The sequence below is a fragment of the Anser brachyrhynchus genome, assembly GCF_964034855.1.
Source record: "Anser brachyrhynchus genome assembly, chromosome: 7".
Taxonomy (NCBI): domain Eukaryota; kingdom Metazoa; phylum Chordata; class Aves; order Anseriformes; family Anatidae; genus Anser; species Anser brachyrhynchus.
In genome coordinates this window covers 1714721-1737261 of record NC_137701.1, presented here as the reverse complement: position 1 = coordinate 1737261, position 22541 = coordinate 1714721, and the positions used below count along the sequence as shown (strand labels likewise).

The following is a 22541-nucleotide window of genomic DNA, read 5'->3' as shown; positions in this document are numbered from 1 at the left end:
TGTCAGTAAAAATAGATTCATATGGATATTCTGACTTCTAAACAGTTCACAGAAGGTAAATATGCAAAACAAATTCCATTGTCAACATGTTTAAACTTGGTATATGGCAGTGTTCAACCCAATTGGAAAAATCTTGGACCAAGATCAAAGAGATTGAAAATCCCAAGAATATGTTAGTGTTCTTTTCTCGAAATATACTTTTCTTAGGCTCTCAGAGGGCTCTTAGCTCTTACTGTAGATTTAGGAAAGAAGATGAAGTTTATGGTGGCTATCTGCTTGAACGGGAGCCTTCAAGGAGAAGTCAGCAGTAGAGGGTAGCAAAGAACAACTCTTGGATTTTCTGAGTTTTTTTACAGCCCTTGTGACTAGATCTGGAAAACCCTGCAAGGGGTTTTGATCTTTTAATACCATTAATAAAGATGCAAGTAAAAATTTCAAGTTTTTAGAAACCTAAAGAAAATTCAAATGAAATGTAGGGAAACATTTTTGGTTTGATTTTAGATATTCTTTAGAATAACTTGTTAGTTCAAAATACTTAAATTTGCTCAAGTCGTTATCTCCAGCTTCAAAGAAAAGGCAGTGTAAACTTACCAATGGGACTAGGATCAAGGGAAGTAGTTTTCTGTGGCTTTCAACAATTTATACCTGAGCTACAAGAAAGTGACATAACAGAAATAGATGTATTTTTTTGTTATTTAGATTGGCTGGCACTGAGCAATAATAAAAGATTTAGAAACCCAGGAAATCTGTTTTGTTGCTTTAAATTTCTACCTAATTTATGTAAGTCTTTGTCTTCTGCCTGGACTTCTTCATCTGAACCTTATTACACTTTTAAAATTAGAGGGAAAAGAAGATGGGAAAAAAAAAAGCATATCCTGAAAGATAAATATGGGATAAAGTTGGGATGATTTTGCTGAGACAGCCATTTGAGGATCTTTAGTCATCAAGTGAAAAATGTCTGTTCTTGGCTTTGGGCTAATAGCAGAGAATGTGTCAAAGTGCAGGAGGGAGGAATGTGTAGCAGGAATGTCTGAGTGCTGGAACCTATAGGAGAAAATAGATTTTGAGATCAGAGTAAATCACTAGTTCTAAATGCAGAAAATGAAAAAGCTAGCAAGATCGCTGACAAACTGAAAAACTGGTTTGGGAGTGGACAACTATTAGTTGGCATGGCAGAATTATCTGGCAACAGTAAATGAACTTTAAGGAAAGACCTAGCAAAATAAGGTTAATAAGGCATGAAATTCATACACAGTTGCAAGGAAATCAAATTGAGAGGAAACATTGTCTCACGGATTTACATTGATTAGTTGCAGCATTTCACTGAGGAAGACAAATTCTAGGAACCATTGGAAATAGCTCAAACTGCAACACCACATGCTGCTAAAACACAGAACAGAAACTTGTGAGAGTAATTCAGAAAATTTTCAGAGCCTTGTGACACCAATCAATAATTAAAAAAAAAAAAAAAGACTGATGTTTGTGTCACTTTGATGTAAATGATTAAGGAAAAAATACAAGTAGACAAACCTGTGTAATGCTCTTGGAATTGCTTGGAGAAGCAATTAAAAAAAAAAAAAGCTCAGGAGCATCAGTTGAGTCCTTCATCTGTTTTCAATATTGAACCAGAATAGGATAATATGAATAGTTTTCCTTCATCTGATTTTCTAATTAATATAAGAATAATGTGACAATTTTATTTTTTTTTAACTGTTTGGAGGGTTGTTTTTGATGGTACAGGATGTAGGTCAGAGTCAGTCTCCCCAGGATCCTGTGGGACGGCCTATAATGCACCAGTCTGGAATTAAGCATGCAACTGGCGAAGCAATTTACATTGATGACCTTCCTTCTGTGGATGGGGAGCTCTTCCTGGCGGTAGTCACTAGTTCCAGAGCTCATGCTAAGATTATGTAAGTGTTCAAAGTGTATCTGAAGAAAGTTACTAACGAAATAGTGTCTGGGATTTTTAGAGCAGACTAATGAAGTTCGATTACATATGTACAAAACAGCACACATGATACCCACACTGGCTCAGGTCCTGGAAGCAATACTGTCATTCCAGTAGAAGGCTCTGATTGGATTTATGTATTTTTCTATGTTATTGTCCTAATGAGGTTGAACTGTTTTTGGTAAATGAGCCAGCTTGCTTAGAGCTGACCTAGGAACCTCTACATAGAGCTGAGCTATACAGTACCAAGAGACACCTCAACTCAGCTTCAACAACATAGCTTTGAAATCTCAACTCTGTTACGAAAAAAGAATTGTTCAAAATGTAAGAAGTAACATTGCAATGTTGCAGCAACAAGGTAGCAAGGCTCAGGTAAGGACTTGTAGAAGAGGGAGATGGAAAGTTAAACGTATTTTGAAAGAAAATTGTTTTCACTTATGCTTTCATACTGATATACACACAGTTTGTTTAACATTAAGGTACCAGAATACACATATCCGCATTGTCTGCCCAGCATACAGGCACCAAGATGTGTACCCAGGTGCTGTGGTTGGGATTACTCATGATGACAGAGGACTGGCATTGCTAGTTAGAGTCCCCTGGCCTATTCTTAGGTTGGTAATAGTATGCTGAGTTTGGATATGTTCTTTTTGTACCATCTAGGAGCTGACATCCCCCTTTCATCTCTGTGAGACAGTAGTATTTCGTCAACTCTATACAGTGACTTTTATTAAACTGATGCAGTTCAGGCAGTCTAACAGGTCAATGATTTCCCTGTTATGTTTAGAGTATTTTCTAGAAATGGAACAAATCACTAGAGTCTTTAATTCCCTTTGACAGGCATTTCTTCCCATGCAGGGGGTAGCAGGAAAAGACATGTCTGAACCTATGTTCAGATTCTGGCAATACAAGAAACATACCTCTGTATTATGTTCCCTGCCTATGTGCAACAGTTTAAAAAACTAATGCATTATACTTCTATCTTCCCACATCCCAATCAGGTCTGTAGATGCCTCAGAGGCTCTTAAGGGACCGGGTGTGTTCGATATCATAACAGCTAATGATGTACCTGCTACAAATGAGTTTCACTACTCCAGTGATCCGGAGATTATATTTGCAAGAGACAAGGTTTGAAAGCAATCTTTTTTTAAATTATTTTCTTAATTTCTATTGTTTTACTTCAGGTCTTTGTAATGGAATTTTACCTGCTGACTCTTAAATTTCTTTATCTTTTGCATGTGTGATGTGTATTTTATAGGTAATTTGTGTGGGTCAGATTGTTTGTGCTGTGGTTGCGGATTCAGATGTTCATGCCAAACAAGCTGCTGCAAAAGTGAAGATAAAATATGAAGTGCTGGAACCAGTGATCTTGACAATTGAGGTACTAATCACTTCTCTTTTCTATTGCTTTTTTGTTGTTTTATCTATTTAAGTAATGGAAGTGTTCCTCACTTGCTTTTTCAAATGTTTTTCTAAGCAAACAAAGTGAACATGAACATCCAATTAGGTAGTCTGTCAGTATCTCTGTAAATAACTTTTGAACCATTTGTCTAATTTTGGCTGCTTGTGATAGATAGCCAGTAGCCTCAAAGTATTAAGGTTCCACAGGTTTCATAATAACAAACATAAGGGTAGACAAGAACTCTTTTAATGACCCCAGTGAGAAGAAGGCAGTGAGCACTCTGGTTGTTTCTAATTCTTTTTGCAGCTACCGGCTGGTCAACCAGCATGTGTATATGGGCTGAACAATCAGCCTGATTATCTGTAGCATTTTCTGTCTGTTGATCAGTTAGCAAGCCAACAAAGTTAAGGTGAGATGTAGGAAATGTTGGAGGAATGTGTGGGAAAAGATGTTAAGGATATGGAATATCTTAGAAATGTGATGTGAGAGTTATAGGGGGGAATTAAATTTATGCTGGATTAAATGAGATGGATGGAAATAAGGAACAAAGGAAATATTAATGGGGAACTGGCATTAGCTCTGGTAGTCACTTTGACTTGTTTACATAATGTGTGTGGGGTGTAACAGAATAGTCATTCTGGTATAAAAATAGAAGTAGTCTCTTTTTAAAGACTGGAAAACTACTAAAATTCAATTACAGTCAAAACTCTCAAGGAAATCTTACTAAAAATAAAGCAAATCAAATGTAATAAATTCTACTTTTCTACTTAGTTTTTGTGATTTCTTTTCCTCTTAATGGTATTACTCTTTGGATGATGTGGTTGCATTCTTACTCTGGGCTCTCCAGGACACTTGCTAGGTGTGTGAAAGGGAAGAGTAGATTGAATAAACTGAATGCAGTTCCTTCAGAAACTGCTATGATCAGTAACAGGATACATCAGGAAAGAATTACTGTGACTGAATAGACAAACTCATCCCCCCCCAAAAATGGTAAAACAATGAAATGCAGTTGTTTGCTGGCTTTGGTAGCTGGTGACTCAGATCTCTGAAGAGAATGATATTCTTACTGAGAGTAAAATGCCATAATGAACTGAGAACCTTCAAAATACACTAAAAAAATGTTTCTCTTTTTCTCCACTGTAGGAAGCTATAAAGCACAACTCGTTCTTTGAGCCAAAAAGAAAATTAGAACAAGGAAATGTTGATCGGGCATTTGAAACTGTTGATGGTATACTTGAAGGTAAATTGCAGCATGTATGATGAGAAGTTGTCAGTATTGAGGCTTCCCAGTCCCTCATGTGCCGGTCTGATTTCTTCAGTGATACAATATACAGCTATAAGACCTGTGAAAGCTCTTGGTTGTCAGGAATAAAAGTGTGACTAAACCTAGTGATTTTGAGGTTCTACTGCTACATTCAAGTTTTCTTCATCCTTTGTCCTTGAGACAGAATAACGGAATAATTTAGGTTGGAAGGGGGTTGTCTAGTCCAACCTCATGCTCAAAGCAGTTCCTGTTAGAGCAAGGTACTAAGTGCCATGTTGTCAAGTTCTGAAAATCTCCAGGGGTGCAGATTCCACAGCCTCTACAAATAACTGTTCCAGTGTTTGACTACCTTTGTGGTGACCTTCTTTTCTTATAGTGAGTTGCAATTCCTTGTGTTCATCATTTCTCATCCTTCCACACTGCACCTCTGAGAACAATCTAGTTCTGTTTTCTCTAAACCCTCCCGTTAAGTAGTTGTAGACAGCAGTAAAATTTCCCCTTAATCCTTTTCTTATGGCTGAGTAAAATCAATTCTCTCAGCCTCTTGTTATACATCATGTGCTCCAGCCTCCCCATCATTGTCTTGACCTGGTCCACTACATTTATACTTTTTTTAATTTAATACTGTCAACGTTTGTAGTCAACATTGCTCTGCTATTATTCAAGTTCTGTTGATGTCAATGGAACAATATCATTTAAACCTGCAAAGAGTTTGATTTGTGTTTTTATTTTAAATGTTGTTCCTTCACACAAGATGCATCAGTAGATTTGACACTGAGTACCATAATTTATGTGATGATGGACAGGTTTTTTTTTCTGGTAACACTTGTGGTTTTCTCTTTGGATTAGGGGAGGTTCACGTTGGGGGACAGGAACACTTTTACATGGAGACTCAGAGTGTCCTTGCTATTCCAAGAGGAGAGGATAAAGAAATGGATGTGTTTGTGTCAACACAGCATCCAGCATTTATCCAGGTAATATAGAGCATTCTCAGAGAAAGTGGTTGAACCTGTGACAGTTGAGTTCTGAGTGTGGTTTACAAATCAGTCTTACCAATTTAGAAACAGTGGGAGCATAAAGTTGCACATCTGGATTATGCAACAGGAGCTACTTTGTAGTACTGCAGTATAATGATGTACACTGACCACTCTGCTGTGAGGTTGAGGAGGAAGTAAAAGTCTCTCATTCCACTTTAAACAAAGTATATCATGCCCCACTAATATATGTGTGAGAAACTCCTTGGGGAGTGCCGAGGATCCTTCATCTCCATTAGCTTCTATTGAGATCAGGAGCAGTCAGCACCCTGCAGAGTCAGAGTCTGCTGAGGGAGTAAAGTAACTCAAATAGTTGTAGGAAAGACTGCTGTTCCATGCCAAAATGGTAAAGCAAACTCTGACATAATGTATGGTCTGTATAGCAGTAGCTATGGTGAATGAAATTGGTAGTATTTCAGAGCAAACACTGGTATTTTGTGTTCAAAGCACTTTTATTTCCATTACCATATGCTGCTAATAGCCAAGAAGCATGAAGAACTTTCTGTCTGAGAAGATGATGAATATTACAGATTTCAAGCAAGAATGTTCCAGACACTAACAAGATATTAGCTTATTTAAAATATATATATTTATTAAAATTAAAAATTATCCTCAAATTTATGCTTTTATTAATACAAATAATTAAACTAATAACATTTTCTTGTATATGAAGTTTCTCACATTTTACATAATTAAATCCAAGTGTATATTCTTCACTTCTGTCCATGGCCCTTTGACAGTATCCATGGCAGACATTTTGAATGCAAACACTGTTGAGTGTTTCTTGTTCTCTTTGCTTGTTTTTTAACTTGAGATAAGGGAAAAATCTTATAAGCTGATTTATTAAAACAAAACGAAACAAAAAAAAACACATCTACGTAACCCTTTTCTAGAAAAAAATATTTTTAGAATACTAACTTGCAGGCTCAGTTGGAGCTGAAAGTGGGTCCTGGTAACTGGTGTAAAAGCTGAAAACTGTTTTTACAGGAGATGGTAGCTGCAAGTTTAGGTGTTCCAGCCAACAGGATCATGTGCCATGTTAAACGAGTTGGTGGAGCTTTTGGTGGGAAAATCCTGAAATCTGGTTTACTGGCATCAGTTGCTGCAGTGGCAGCAAACAAGTAGGTGTGATGTATGTGTATTGAGATATGAAGAGAAAATTGGGTGAAGAAGTTTTACATCTTGTCTAAAATGCTTTCTCCTTCCCCAAAGTTGCTAGCTAAAGAATCATAAAATCCTGACTGTTTACATTTTGTGAGACTGTTTAATATATTTGTTTGCTTTGTTTTGTTAGACTGCTTAAGTTGCAGTAAGCAGCTCTAGCCTCATCTAAGATGAAGGGACTTGAGGAAACTGCGGGTAGTATAAGCTAGAAATATTCTTGAAATGACTGACCGTTTTAAAAGGACTAGTCCCTAAACGCTGAAGCTTTGTATATACATTCAAACCATGACAACCATCGAGAAGTGAACTTCTGGATCTTGCTATACCAGTGGAAGACTTCATCAGTAGAACTTCTATTAGGTCACTTTGGTTCAGTCTTAAAATTGAAATGACAATTTTTTCTTCAGAAATTTGCACTGAGTTATGTCGTTGGCTTTCAAGATGTAAAATAAAAATACAGATATGATTGTAGCTGTAAAATGATATGAACTCAGGACATAGCCTTAAGCATAGCCTACTAAAATTAATTTTGATCTGAACGCATGCTTACATCTGGATTCATAATGAATAGAACACATTAATATTGTTAATAGCATCTCTCATTTTGTCTGAAAACCTCATTTTTCTTTTGTTAATTTAGAACTAACAGAGCTGTCCGTCTTATTCTGAGTCGGGGGGATGATATGTTAATTACTGGTGGCCGACATCCTTTTATTGGCAAGTATAAAGTGAGTGCCACAAGAACTGAGTGAAAAAACACCTGTTCATATTCTGTGAATAAGGATTTCAGTGTTACTGGTTAATATTTGTTCTACTAATTAAAATAATTTTAAAACTATTAGCCAAGAAACCAAGAGATAAAGTTGTTTTACAACCTGTCTCTGCTTCTGCTTCTAACTCTGCATGGTTTTGTTTTGTTTTCTGCTCCATTCCTGTCCTTCTCCTTTTATAGCTCTTTCTGTCTTTCTTCCTGGGAACTGGAAGGCAAGCTAGCTTAGACTTCTTCTGCAAAGTTTTATTTTTAACCCTCCATATGGTTAAGTTCACAAAAGGGAGCAGCTAGTTTTTTCACAGAAACAGTGAGTACAGGAAAAGTTACCATAAGGAAGAAATTTTTCTCTTCCCTGCTCATGCACTGTCATGTCACAACAATTCGTTAGGTTAAGTTTTGTCTCCTTTTCTATCTCTAATACATAGGAAAAGTAAAAGGGGTTGTATAAGATATATCCCTGAAGATGAAAATGAGCTGTAGCTCATGATGAGAATTCAGCAGCTATCATTAATCTCAACAGCTGAAAAGAGATGTAAAATAAACATAACATTTTTTTCATTAAGACAAGCAAATGTCATGCTGCAATTGCCATCTATTCTTATAGTTAGAGAGGGATTTGACTTTGTCTACAGTGAACATTCCTAGATGACACAGCCATCTGTTGAGCAACACACAGGAAGCCACTGAGTTTCTCTGCTTCTTCCTTCCCCAGCGGGCTTCTTGTATGCCGTACCTATAAGGATCACAGATGTCGGTTAGGAAAACCAATAGCTTAGGAACATACTTTCGTTTTCTCTTGCCCTTTTACTGTTTAAGTGAATGTTTCTCAGAAATTAACCATGCACTATGAGCCTGATGGAGTGGCTTATATTCATTTGCAAAATACACAAGCACTCAGGAAATAAATGAATGTCAAAAATCTAAGAAGGTTATTGTTGATTCATTGTAGGTTGGCTTCATGAATGATGGAAGGATCAGAGCTGTGGATGCCAAATATTACATTAATGGAGGATGCACCCCTGATGAATCTGTCCTGGTAAGGATTTTATAAGCTGATGAATCTTAAAACATGAAGGAATCATTAGATGGAAAATGACAAATGCCATATTTCTTTGCACAGGTATAGTGTTACTCATACAGTCTTTTGCTGTAAGGACTGCGTGTTGCTGGAAGATCTACACCTAGCAGTTTACCTTTCCTTATTCAGTTCAGTGAAGTGCTATACTTCTTTTTGGTATTTTTCTACACATTCACTTCATGCATGGTTTCTCAGGCTTATTTTCCTATTACACACATCAGATAACAATATGTTCCTTTTAAAATACATAGTACATACATTTGTGCCTGGCTAAAGTTTTGTGTCTACAAAGCTGAGAAGACCTTCCCTAGTCTTCAGAAAATAATCACAGTGATAGTTGTCCTATTACTGGCTCTATCCATTTCTGTACTGGGTCTGCATGTAACATGCTGTATACATCAGTTCCTTACTTATAGGTCTGCAAAGTAAAAAATGTCACTTGCTTTAATATCATTCACTAGATATTTGTGCTTGCATAGGCTATTTTAGCAGTAAGTGAAACATTTTTTTTTGAGGTTACTGCCTCTCTGGGTTACGGCCCTGCCTACAGGTATTTTCTGTGCTCTGAAATCTGTCAGTGCAACTGTCTATACTATTGCTGCCTAGCTTGTTTCTGAAAAAATGACCTGCTTTAGGAAAGTAATCCATGATTAAAAGCATCAAGATTAGAATAGACATTTCTGGGAAGAAACTTTGGCATAGGTTAGAAATGTAATACAACTACATAACAAGTCTATAATGGTTGTTGTAGTAACAACAAAAACATGCCACCTGTTTTTATGCCACAAATTACACTTCAACTTACATTTTTTTAAGTGAAAAATTACCATTATATGACACAATTCGTCTGCAGTTATTACAACAAAACTCTTTTCAGTTGTTTATATACAGAAATATTTTGGAGTTTACTGTTTAAAGCTCGGTAAAAACAGTAGGAATATAGGGTTAAATTTACCATTCTGAGAAGTCTACTTAATATTGAAAAGAGGCAGTGACCTCATCATGAGGCATCAAAACATTTTTAACTTATTTTAATACTGAGTCCTAGAAACTAATTTAGAGATACCTAATACAGGATTTCCCTTTTCTTGTGTTGTTGTCTGTCACATGAAACCTCTTAAAAGCAACTAGACAAACAAAACCCACACATAAGAACCAGAAGACACAATAGACCATAGAATATATGTTTTCTGGTGGAACTAAGCCCTAACTGTGAATTTTCATATGACGTGATAATTCAGAATGCTTTCATCAGTTCCTTTCACAGCTCCTGTTGCTTTAAATCTAGTCTGCTTGTTTTTAGTTCTATATGACTTTTGATATCAAAGTAGGAGCAAAACCAATCTTAAAAAGAATGAATTAACAGTTTAATCTTTACCAAGCAGCTACTGACACTCAACTACTAGTAATATCAGCTGTGTTCTGTGAGTATCAGAAGAACTGAAATGTACTATGCTACTTGAGAAATCAGTGGAAAAAATGTGTGTCAATCATTAGTAGTAAAATTACTTACAGAAACATGATTTTAAAGCTAATTGTGTCAAGTTAGTTCTTTTTGAGATGAGTAAGATTTAAATGTGCATCTGAAAGAAGCACTGTTCTAACATTTAATTATACCTGCTTGTTCCATATTTCAGGTAGCAGAAGTATCCTTATTAAAAATGGACAATGCATACAAGATTCCCAACTTGAGATGCTGGGCTTACGCCTGCAAAACAAACTTGCCATCAAACACAGCATTCCGAGGGTTTGGCTTTCCCCAGTCAGCACTGGTGACGGAAACTTGGATAACAGACATTGCAGATAAAACTGGTTTATCACCAGAAAAGGTGACAATATAAAAGCATCTCCTCTCCTGAAATGACATCTGTGAAGTTAAAAATCCTTTGGATTAGCTCAAGTCATTTCTAAATCAAACATAATTTGTGCTAAAATTCTTTTTTCTTAATAATGTCTGATTTCTGCGTGAGTAGCATGCTCCTGCAAACTGAACCAAAGTGGTAACCGTTCAAAAAATATACAATAATCTAGACTAGTTGTCCTCTAGCCCCCTCCCCCCCCCCCAAATGGTCAGTCTGCCTATAATATGATTGGATTGTGGTATCTGTTAATCTTATTATTTCAGATTAGGGAAATAAATATGTATAAGGAGGATGAGCAGACACCCTTCAAACAAAAGCTTGATCCACAAAACTTAATACGGTGTTGGAACGAATGTGTGGAGAAATCTGCATACCACAGTAGGAAAACAGCTGTCAAGGAATTTAACAAACAAAATTACTGGAAGAAAAAAGGGATTGCCATTGTTCCAATGAAGTTTCCATTTGGACTAGGCACACGTTATCTTTCTCAGGTTAGTTTCTTTAAAGAAAAAATGAGCTAAACTTTCATCCATAGAAGATTGCAGCTACTCTACTTTAAAATACAAAAGTGTTATCTTTCTACTTCTGGAAAACTATTGTCCTCCTGATGGTTGTTCCCAGGAGGGTACGCTAGCTTCCAGCTGTCTTCAGTCTGAGGTCAAAGTTGTTTGGTCTTCAGGACCCAGGCAGCTTAGACCCTGCCTACTTAAAGGCCAGCTCCATCTCTTGTGATGTGGTATAGTTGAAGGACTTTAATGAAGAGTATTTTAGGACTGATGACAAAAATATTATTGGATAAATTGTCCACTTTAGAAATAGCTCTGAGCTTACTCTTTCTGATCATGGAGTTACTATGGGAGGTTGTTCTTAGACTTAATCCTTTCACATCATCAAAGAGTAAATTTAAGAAAGAAAAAGAGGGCAGTAGTATTTTTGGTCTATGTATTTTGTTTAATGTAGCTGTTCAGGAGATGAAATTTGCAGCTATTTGCATCTACAGCCATTAATAAGGGAGGTCTTGCAGCTTCTTTTGGAACCATTGAGGTTCTGTTGCCAGGTCCAGTTTTATGTGAGGATCTAGCAACAGGAAAAGCAGACCTCCAAAGATGTGTATTGTTTTGTTTTGAAGCTTATTATAGAGGAAGAGCAGGGACTAACATTCCAAATTTCACTTGCTATTCAAAAGCATTATACAAAAAAGCCTTTATTTTTTGATCCATTAATTTATCACTACATACAAAACTTTTTTTGTTTTGTTTTGTTTTGGTTTTAGGCTGCTGCTCTTGTTCATATTTATACAGATGGGTCTGTGCTTTTGACACATGGTGGAATTGAATTGGGACAGGGTATTCATACAAAAATGATCCAGGTAACAGATTATTCAAACAAATATTACCTTGTGCTTTATCTGTTGTATAGATAAAGAGTAGGAAGATTATCTTCTTGGTTATTTAGTCTACCAGTAGGACAGTTCCTTCATCAGCATAGCCACTGCTGCTTTGCATCGATAGAGTTAAAAAGCAAAGATGCTCTCTTAAAGAGTTATAGGGACAGCAGGAGGAGGAATTTTTTTTTTTAATTATTCCAGTTATATGTGAAGAGGCTTATTAGAAATAAGATATTTTGGGTCTGGTCCCATATAACCCATGGTAAAAATAAATAAATGAAGACAGTCTCTATTCAGATTATCTATTTTATTATCATCTTTGTTGAACTGATAATTGAGACATGATCTGTAAAGATAATTCTGAAGTTGAGGAAAGCTTGGGATCTGGGAATGCGTAATTTGCCCTAAGTCATACAGGATTTGAGCAGCAAAATCTGGGACTGAATGTTGGACTCCAGAATCTCAGTCCAGAGTTTGAGTGCAGTGAAAACATTGCTTTTTAGTTCTGCATCTTTGTACTGACAAACGTGGCAGAATGATTACAGCTGGAAGTTAGAAGAGGATTTGCTAAAACATTATCTTTCCTAGTATTGCTGACTTCTAGCAAGTACTGGGGAGCAGTTGGAATGTTTGGAATGTTTCTGAAACAGTATATTCTGCTTCCTGAAACAGGTTGCTAGTAGAGAATTGAACATTCCCATGTCATATATTCACTTCCGTGAAACAAGCACAACAACTGTTCCTAATGCATGTGCTTCAGTTGGGTCTGCAGGGACAGATGTCAATGGCATGGCTGTGAAGGTAAAAAGTTTAGCCTAACAAAACACCCTGTTCTTCATGGTATTTAATACCTGCCAGACTTTAAGTATTAGTGATCCCATGGAAAATGCTTGAGATTACTAACAATACCACTGGAGATTGCCAAGAAGAAACATGAATTGTTGGTAACTTCTCTGTAATGGTGCTTATGAAGTTCCAGAATGTGACCTGAAATTTCCCCTTGAAAGGCTTATGTTTGACCAAATCCTTGCTTCATCAGACAGAAGCTAACTAGTCCTATACAAATCCTACATTATGTTCCTGTTCTAAACCCAATTCATATTGATTCCAACTCTTGTAACTCATGCCTTTATAAGGTTTGTGTTTATGCAGTTAAAATGGCATGTCCTGCCATACTTTTTCTAAGATGACAGTGAAGCATATATTAACGAAATACTATGCAGAGCATACCTTAAATAGTACTTTATGTGCCAAACTTGTGTTCTTTAATTTTCTGTTACTTTATTCTGACTTCTTGTCAGGATGCTTGCCAAACCCTTATGAAACGCTTGCAGCCTATTATCAACAAGAACCCAAAAGGAAACTGGAATGATTGGGTGAGAGACATGAATCCTACTAAATGTGTTTTTGTGTTTGCAGAAACTATGACATATGGATTGTTGTCTATTGGTCTTCTCAGCCTGATAATCTCAAAGATAAAAGCTGCATAAATAGGTTGATTCACAGAGTATTTGAGATGTAGGTAGTTTGTTTAGATATCCCCAGATCATATCTAGTTTGTTTTAACAATCCCCAGATCATATCTAGTTGGAAAGGAGGGGAAGATATCTGTGAAGGCACATTTGGAGGTACTGAAGTTTTTAAGATACAAAAAATACCAGCTTGTGTAGTAATGTGGCCAACCCCAGTTTGCGCTCAGAGAAACTATTGCAAAAAGATTGTCAGGTGTACAGTGTTGGTTTTCCTTCATGGTTTTTCTTTATTTTTACCAAATCACTAAACAGAAGCATTCTCAACCTCATCCTTCCATTTGCCTGCTACTCACAGTGTATTATAGAACCGGGGAAAAAAAAAAAAGTATCAGGAATGCTTGTTCCCATTGCTACAATATGTAATTCATTATACTATCAGTTACATTTGCAGTAAGGTAGTACAGAAGTAGTGCTAAAGCACTACTAAAGCTAAATTTATATTAATAGCTTCTGTCTGGTGCCCTCTTGAAATGGGAATAGAATTTTAAGACAAGACCTTTTCTTAACTAAAAGTTGTCTGCTCTATCACCTTTTTCTATAAAGATATGGCTGTGAATCTAGCTGCATTGGTATGTTAGAGGAAAGCCTGTTTGTTACTTCTGCTTACTCAGTATTACTTGATATCACCAGCCTAATGAAAATGACAATCCCTACCTTGAGGCATTTACAGATCCAATGTGTTAGGGTGTTTCTGTTCAAGGGATTAAATACAGTAGCAACTGCAAAAAATGTAAATACTTTCTTGTTAGTATTAATTCCTAGCAGTAGCAATTAATGTTGGAATACATGTGGTAGCTTTGTAACTGACAGCTATGTATGTAAAATAAAATCCATCACTTCTCTAATAGGTGCCAAATCAGCTTGGATAATTCAGACGTACTCAAAATATTAGAAGAAATAGCTGACGTAAGAATTAATGTTAATCTATGTAGAGAAATAATTTTATGTCTTGCAAAGTCAGTAAATTGTAATTAATATATTAAAGAACTTCTTGACTTGTAAACTACATAAATCTGACAGGAGAGTCACTGAAAGGAAGTAGATTTAGGACTTCATACTTCATTTTTAAGCCACTGGCAGAAGAACACTGTAAAGAGCATTTCTCTTGTCAGCTGTCATTTTTCTGCAGATAGGTCATGCAGATCTTTTGTCTCAGTGACATATCACCCAGATCTGTTCAATTGACAAAGACGAACCCATTTTATTCAACCTGAGCAGGAAAATCAAGCGGGACCCTTTCTGACTCTAGTGTTACCATTCAGTAAGAATTACCCCTGTTGACAGGTCTATTCCTGAAAGAATTACCAAAAGAATTGAGGTTGCTTTTCCAAAGGCAGTTTAGTTCTACAGTCTTAAGGGATCATGTGCAACTGAATGTCTGTTTCCTTGGCTTACCACAAAACATGCTATATTTTACAGATCAAAGAAGCTTTTGAACAGAGTGTGAGTCTTTCAGCTACTGGTTACTTTAGGTAAAGTTATTTTTGTTCTTTTAAAATGCACGGGTTATAAAAAATAAATACCAGGACTATTTCTGAAAATACCAATTCAGTAGATAGAACATCCTGTCCAATTGTTCTTCTTAATAGTTCAGCTTATATTTTATGTAAGTCCTGATCTGTGAAGGGGTTGGGATATAAAGTTCAAGTGATAATTTATGTCTGGCCCTTTGTGGAGACTCTAGAAAGCATCAAGAGAATATTTCATCCCATATTTGGTCCATGATTCTTCCATTACAAAACCAAGAAGCATTGAGGAAGTGACTGCTGCACATAACAGCAAGCGTGTAAATTGGGATATAGTTTGTTTACTGAAGCTATTTTGCTATAAACTATAAATTTTGTTGTACTACACCTTATTTACATTTTTCTCCCTAAAACATGATCACACTGAGTTGCACAACGGGGGAGGAAAATAAGTGATAGCACCAGAACATGCATTTGGAATTGGCAACCAGGTGCACCTGTTATTTTAGATTTCACTTGAGATAAGTTAAGACTTTCACGTGCTCTTCTGCTTTGTTGTGATACAAACATTCATTAGTCATTGTGGACTTATTCTTCCATCAGAGGTTACAATGAAAACATGGATTGGGAGAAAGGGGAAGGACAGCCATTCACATACTTTCTTTATGGAGCTGCTTGTTCAGAGGTTGAAATTAACTGTTTAACAGGAGATCACAAGGTAATAACTGAGTATTATTTAAGTTTGGAAATAATGTGAATGATGTTCCTCTAAACTTGTTTGCATCACTGGATGCTCCAACAACCATTCAGGTTTTGCATGAATAAGTCACCTGTTTTCATATGTTAATATATATGTCAATAATATGAATGCAAATGAGAAGTGGAGCAGAATGACAGCTATGCAACGTCAGCTGGTTTCTGGCACATCTGTATTAATGTTATACAGGTTCACCTTTTGGGTTGCAGCAGACACCTGATGTTCTCTGTCTGTTCTCTCCTTGTTAGTAAGCAAATTACAGCAGAATGAAATACTGTATTTCTAGGCTCTTTACCATCTAGACAGGTAGATGTCATAGCATGCTGATCATACACCCACTATGTGTACTTATTTCCTTGTGAAACGTGAAAAATCTGAAAAGACTAGCTGAGACTAAAATTCCATTAAAACTGTGACAATCCCATTTTGCTTGTAATGGGATATTGGAAATTACTCAAATTGTGTGTGTGGAGGGGCATATGTTTAAGTCCATATTATTCCACTGAGTAGTAACTGTAACCCATATTGTGTTCTAATGCCTCTACAATGTCCATCTCTCTCAGTAATATGACATTGAATTTTATTGACAGAACCTCCGAACAGACATTGTTATGGACATCGGGTGCAGCATAAATCCAGCTGTGGATATAGGACAGGTATGTGCCAAGAATTTCTTGCTGTCTTATTTCTATTTAACTGATAGTCTTATCTGAAGTGAATATTACCTCATCACAGAATCATAGAATCAGAAATTACAGAATCACAGAATCGTCTAGGTTGGAAGAGACCTCCAAGATCATCTAGTCCAACCTCAGCCCTAACACTAACAAGTCCTCCACTAAACCATATCACTAAGGGCTCTAAATCTAAACGTCTTTTAAAGACCTCCAGGGATGGCGACTCAACCACCTCCCTTGGCAGTCCATTCCAATGCCTAACAACCCCTTCAGTAAAGAAGTTCTTCATAACATCCAACCTAAACCTCCCCTGGCGCAACTTTCGCCCATTCCCCCTCGTCCTGTCACCAGGCACGTGGGAGAATAGACCAACCCCTACCTCTCTACAGCCTCCTTTAAGGTACCTATAGAGAGCGATGAGGTCTCCCCTGAGCCTCCTCTTCTCCAGGCTGAACAATCCCAGCTCCCTCAGCCGCTCCTCGTAAGACTTGTTCTCCAGACCCCTCACCAGCTTCGTTGCCCTTCTGTGGACTCTCTCAAGCACCTCCATGTCCTTCTTGTAGCGAGGGGCCCAAAACTGAACACAGTACTCGAGGTGCGGCCTCACCAGAGCCGAGTACAGGGGGACAATCACCTCCTTAGACCTGCTGGCCACACTGCTTCTTATGCAAGCCAGGATGCTGTTGGCCTTCTTGGCCACCTGAGCACACTGCTGGCTCATATTCAGCTGCCTATCAACCAATACTCCCAGGTCCTTCTCCGCCAGGCAGCTTTCCAGCCACTCATCTCCCAGCCTGTAGTACTGCTTGGAGTTGTTACGCCCCAGATGCAGGACCTGGCACTTGGCCTTGTTGAACTTCATACAGTTGACCTTAGCCCATTGGTCCAGCCTATCCAGATCCTCCTGCAGAGCCTTCCTTCCCTCGAGCAGATCGACACACGCACCTAACTTGGTGTCATCTGCAAACTTACTGAGGGTACACTCGATCCCCTCATCCAGGTCATCGATAAAAATATTAAAGAGGACTGGCCCCAGCACTGAGCCCTGGGGGACTCCACTAGTAACCGGCCTCCAACTGGATTTCGCTCCATTCACCATTACTCTTTGGGCCCAGCTACCCAGCCAGTTTTTAACCCAACAAAGCTTACACCAGTCCAAGCCACAAGCAGCCAGTTTCTTGAGGAGAATGCTGTGGGAAACGTTGTCAAAAGCCTTACTGGAGTCAAGGTAGATCACATCCACAGCCTTCCCCTCATCCACCAAGCGCGTCACTTGGTCATAGAAGGATTCACAGATTCACAGATTTCTCTAGGTTGGAAGAGACCTCAAGATCATCGAGTCCAACCTCCGACCTAACACTAAGTACTCCACTAAACCATATCCCTAAGCTCTACATCTAAACGTCTTTTAAAGGCCTCCAGGGATGGTGACTCCACCACCTCCCTGGGCAGCCCGTTCCAATGCTTAATAACCCTTTCGGTAAAGAAGTACTTCCTAACATCCAACCTAAAACTCCCCTGTCGCAACTTTAGCCCATTCCCCCTCGTCCTGTCACTAGGCACGTGGGAGAATAGACCAACCCCCACCTCTCTACAGCCTCCTTTAAGGTACCTATAGAGAGCGATGAGGTCTCCCCTGAGCCTCCTCTTCTCCAGGCTGAACAAGCCCAGCTCCCTCAGCCGCTCCTCGTAAGTCTTGTTCTCCAGACCCCTCACAAGCTTGGTCGCCCTTCTCTGGACTCGCTCGAGCACGTCCATGTCCTTCTTGTAGCGAGGGGCCCAAAACTGAACACAGTACTCGAGGTGCGGCCTCACCAGAGCCGAGTACAGGGGCACAATCACTTCCCTCGACCTGCTGGCCACACTGCTTCTTATACAGGCCAGGATGCCGTTGGCCTTCTTGGCCACCTGAGCACACTGCTGGCTCATATTCAGCCGACTATCCACCAATACTCCCAGGTCCTTCTCGGCCAGGCAGCTTTCCAGCCACTCATCTCCCAGCCTGTAGCTCTGCTTGGGGTTGTTGCAGCCCAGGTGCAGGACCCGGCACTTGGCCTTGTTGAACTTCATGCAGTTGACCTCAGCCCATCGCTCCAGCCTATCCAGATCCTCCTGCAGAGCCTTCCTGCCCTCGAGCAGATCGACACACGCACTTAGCTTGGTGTCATCTGCAAACTTACTGAGGGTGCACTGGACGCCCTCATCCAGATCATCGATAAAGATATTAAAGAGGACCGGCCCCAGTACCGAGCCCTGGGGGACTCCACTAGTGACCGGCCTCCAACCAGATTTGACTCCATTCACCACAACTCTCTGGGCCCGGCCATCCAGCCAGTTTCTAACCCAGCGAAGCGTACGCCAGTCCAAGCCCCGAGCAGCCAGTTTCTTGAGGAGAATGTTGTGGGGAACGGTGTCAAAAGCCTTACTGAGGTCAAGGTAGACCACGTCCACAGCCTTTCCCTCATCCACCAAGCGCGTCACTTGGTCATAGAAGGAGATCAGGTTCGTCAAGCAGGACCTGCCTTTCATAAACCCATGCTGACTGGGCCTGATCGCCTGCTTGCCCTGCAAGTGCCGCGTGATGACCCTCAAGATAATCTGCTCCATGAGCTTCCCCGGCACTGAGGTCAAACTGACAGGCCTATAGTTCCCCGGGTCTGCCCTCCGGCCCTTCTTGTAGATGGGCGTCACATTGGCTAGCCGCCAGTCAACCGGGACCTCCCCCGATAGCCAGGACTGCCGATAAATGATGGAAAGAGAAGGAGATCAGGTTCGTCAAGCAGGACCCACCTTTCATAAACCCATGCTGACTGGACCTGATCGCCTGCTTGCCCTGCAAGTGCCGCGTGATGACATTCAAGATAATCTGCTCCATGAGCTTCCCTGGCACTGAGGTCAAGCTAACAGGCCTATAGTTCCCCGGGTCTACCCTCCAGCCCTTCTTGTAGATGGGCATCACATTTGCTAGCTGCCAGTCGACTGGAACCTCCCCTGATAGCCAGGACTGCCGATAAATAATGGAAAGCGGCTTGGCCAGCTCCTCCGCCAGTTCGCTCAGTACCCTCGGGTGGATCCCATCCGGCCCCATCGACTTGTGTACATCCAAGTGTTGTAGCAGGTCACCAACCATTTCCTCATGGATAGCAAGGGCCACATCCTGCTCCCCATCCCCTTCCACCAGCTCAGGGTACCAGGTATCCAGAGAACAACCAGTCTTGCCGCTAAAGACTGAGGCAAAGAAAGCATTGAGCACCTCAGCCTTTTCCTCATCTTTTGTAACTAAGTTTCCCCCTGCATCCAGTAAAGGATGGAGATTCTCCTTAGTCGTCCTTTTTGTGTTGATATATTTGTAAAAACGTTTTTTGTTATCTTTAACGGCAGTAGCCAGATTGAGCTCCAGATGAGCTTTGGCCTTTCTAATTTTGTCCCTGCACAGCCTCGCAACATCCTTATAGTCCTCTTGAGTAGCCCGTCCTCTTTTGCAAAGATTATAAACCCTCCTTTTTCTCCTAAGCTCGAGACACAACTCTCTGCTCAGCCAGGCCTGTCTAGTTCCGCATCGGCTCGTCTTTGGGCACGTGGGGACAGACCGCTCCTGAGCCATTAAGATTTCCTTCTTGAGGAGTGCCCTGCCTTCCTGGACTCCTTTGCCCTTCAGAACCTCCTCCCAAGGGACTCTGCCAACCAGTGTCCTGGACAGCTCAAAGTCAGCCCTCCGGAAGTCCAAGACAGCGGTTTTACTGGTCCCCTTCCTGACTTCGCCAAGAATAGAGAACTGAACCATTTTGTGGTCACTCTGCCCAAGACAGCTCTCGACCACCACATTGCCCACCAGTCCGTCACTGTTTGTGAACAGAAGGTCTAGCGGGGCACCTCCCCTGGTAGGCTCTCTAACCAGCTGCGTCAGGAAGCTATCTTCCACGCTCTCCAGAAACCTCTTAGACTGCTTTCTCTGGGCTGCGTTGTGCTTCCAGGATATGTCTGGGAAGTTGAAGTCCCCCACGAGAGCAAGCGCTGACGATTTCGCGGCTTCTGCCAGCTGCCTGTAGAACTCCTCATCAGTCTCCTCATCCTGGTTCGGCGGTCTATAACAGACCCCCACCAGGATGCTTGCCTTGTTGGCCTTCCCTCTGATCCTAACCCATAGGGACTCAACCTTATCATTCCCAGCCTCAAGTTCGTCAACATCTAAACACTCTCTAATATAGAGAGCCACACCACCACCCCTTCTGTGCTGCCTGTCCCTTCTGAAGAGCCTATAGCCAGACATTGCAGCACTCCAGTCATGAGAGTGGTCCCACTACGTTTCCGTGATGGCAACCAAGTCATAGCCTTCCCGCTGCACAATGGCTTCCAGCTCTTCCTGTTTGTTACCCATGCTGCATGCATTAGTGTAGATGCACTTCAGTCGGGCCATTGCCTTCTTCCCCGGCTTTGCCATTGTTCCCCCCGACACAGCTCCAACAAGCCTTCTTTCAGCCCCATCCCCCTTCTTTCCTAGTTTAAAGCTCTCTCAACGAGCCCTGCTAGCTCCTGGGCTAGGATCCGTTTTCCCCTTAGAGACAGGGACCCGTCTGCGGCCATCAGGCTGGGTGCTGAGTAAAGCGCCCCATGGTCAAAAAACCCAAAATTTTTGTGTTGGCACCAGCCTCTGAGCCACGTGTTAATCAGGTGGGCTTTCCGTGTCCTCTCGGTACTCCTCCCTGCCACTGCAGGGATAGATGAAAACACCACCTGTACTCCCGCTCCATCCACTAACCGTCCCAGTCCCCTGAAGTCCCGTTTGATAGCCTTCAGGCTTCTCTCATCAATATCATCACTGCCAGCCTGGACTATCAAAAGAGGATAGTAGTCAGAGGGGCGAACCAGGTTGGGAAGCTTCCTGGCAATACCCCTGACCCTGGCCCCAGGGAGGCAGCAGACTTCCCTACGGGTAGGGTCAGGTCGACAAATAGGGCCCTCTGTTCCCCTGAGAAGGGAGTCGCCTACTACAATCACCCTTCTGTCTTTCTTGGTGGAGGCAGTCTTGAGGCGTGGAGTCGGCTTCCTCGCCCTAGGCATCCTCCTGGGTAGACTTTCTACCTCGTCCTCACCCACCGGTCTCTCAAGCTCCAGGGCCTCAAATCTGTTACGTAAGGGCACCTGGGAAGGTGGGGCCGGTAGGGGGGGGCGTTGCCTGAAAGGTTGAGCAGGGACCTGTCTCCATCCCTCCTCAACTTCTAGGTCGCCTCCCTCTGCCCGACAGCAACAGGGCAGGGGGTCCATACCCATTTGGGGTGTCTCACCCCGGTACCTCTCCTTCAGGCCCTGCAGGGAGTCACTCCACCAGTCTATCTCCCGCTCACACTCCCTAATAGCCCTCAACCTCTCCACCTCCTCTTTGAGTTCTGCCAGCAGGCGGACCAGGTCATCCACCTGCTCGCACCTCACACATACGGTGCCTCTGCCTCCCTCAGATAGCAGCAACAGGCTCAGGCAGTCCCTGCACCCAGAGACCTGAACTGCCGCATTGTTGAGCAGGCGGTCAGTCTGTTTGGCCACAGACTTTCTAGAGAGAGCGCTCTGCCTGGTGAAGACCATCGCAGCCCAGCTAGCAGTCGACAGCTGTTAAAGATGTTGTTCTTATGGGGGGGGGGGGGGAACTCTGCCCTGCTCGCCCTGCCTGCACGAACTGCCGCGCCCACCCTTCTGACGCGCCACGCCCTGTTTGCCCGCCCTGTTCGCTGCGCTCCTGGTCGCTCGCGCTCCCTAGGGGCTGCTTTTGAACGGCCGGGGCGGGGGCGCTGCTGGCTCCGCCTACGCCTCGTCAGCCTCCCTCGCGGGGGCTGCCAGGTCCTGGCGGCTCCCTTGAGCGGCCTTGATGTCGGAAAAAAAGCCCTGGCTGTCCCGATCCCCCGCTCCGCTGCAGAACGCGTCTGCCCCGGAGCCGATCACCTCGGCAAGTCTGTTAATCATAGATGATGCTACAAGATCCTTTAGTTGTAGTTTGTCCTCTTTTGAGTCAATATCAGAGCTCTTGTAGATGTCAATACAGCCTGAATTTTATCAATGATCTCCGATGTCAGCCTGTACTACTTCTTGTGTTCATATATGCCCACTATCTGCTGGACTTAAGTTCTGTTTGTTATCTGCAGTCTCCAAATTCTCATGTTGTTTGATCAGCCTTCCTACCTGATAGCAGGGAAACACCTTTTTTCA

General features: G+C 41.3%; 1 protein-coding gene across 4 annotated transcripts in view; it reads left to right on the top strand.

The window, feature by feature from the left end:
- Positions 1 to 22541, top strand: part of AOX1 (aldehyde oxidase 1) — a 50281-nt gene that overhangs the window by 22707 nt on the left and 5033 nt on the right. For 3 of the 4 annotated variants that reach the window (XM_080599622.1, XM_080599621.1, XM_080599619.1), the window contains exons 17-32: positions 1741 to 1910; positions 2950 to 3076; positions 3207 to 3329; positions 4494 to 4590; positions 5464 to 5588; positions 6636 to 6769; positions 7453 to 7540; positions 8534 to 8620; positions 10300 to 10491; positions 10788 to 11015; positions 11798 to 11893; positions 12584 to 12712; positions 13213 to 13287; positions 14863 to 14915; positions 15513 to 15627; positions 16257 to 16322. In XM_080599622.1, the coding sequence (XP_080455748.1) occupies positions 1741 to 1910; positions 2950 to 3076; positions 3207 to 3329; positions 4494 to 4590; positions 5464 to 5588; positions 6636 to 6769; positions 7453 to 7540; positions 8534 to 8620; positions 10300 to 10491; positions 10788 to 11015; positions 11798 to 11893; positions 12584 to 12712; positions 13213 to 13287; positions 14863 to 14915; positions 15513 to 15627; positions 16257 to 16322 (1905 nt within the window). The remainder of the gene's footprint in view (positions 1 to 1740; positions 1911 to 2949; positions 3077 to 3206; positions 3330 to 4493; positions 4591 to 5463; positions 5589 to 6635; positions 6770 to 7452; positions 7541 to 8533; positions 8621 to 10299; positions 10492 to 10787; positions 11016 to 11797; positions 11894 to 12583; positions 12713 to 13212; positions 13288 to 14862; positions 14916 to 15512; positions 15628 to 16256; positions 16323 to 22541) is intronic. The other variant, XM_080599620.1, reaches the window with a different exon arrangement.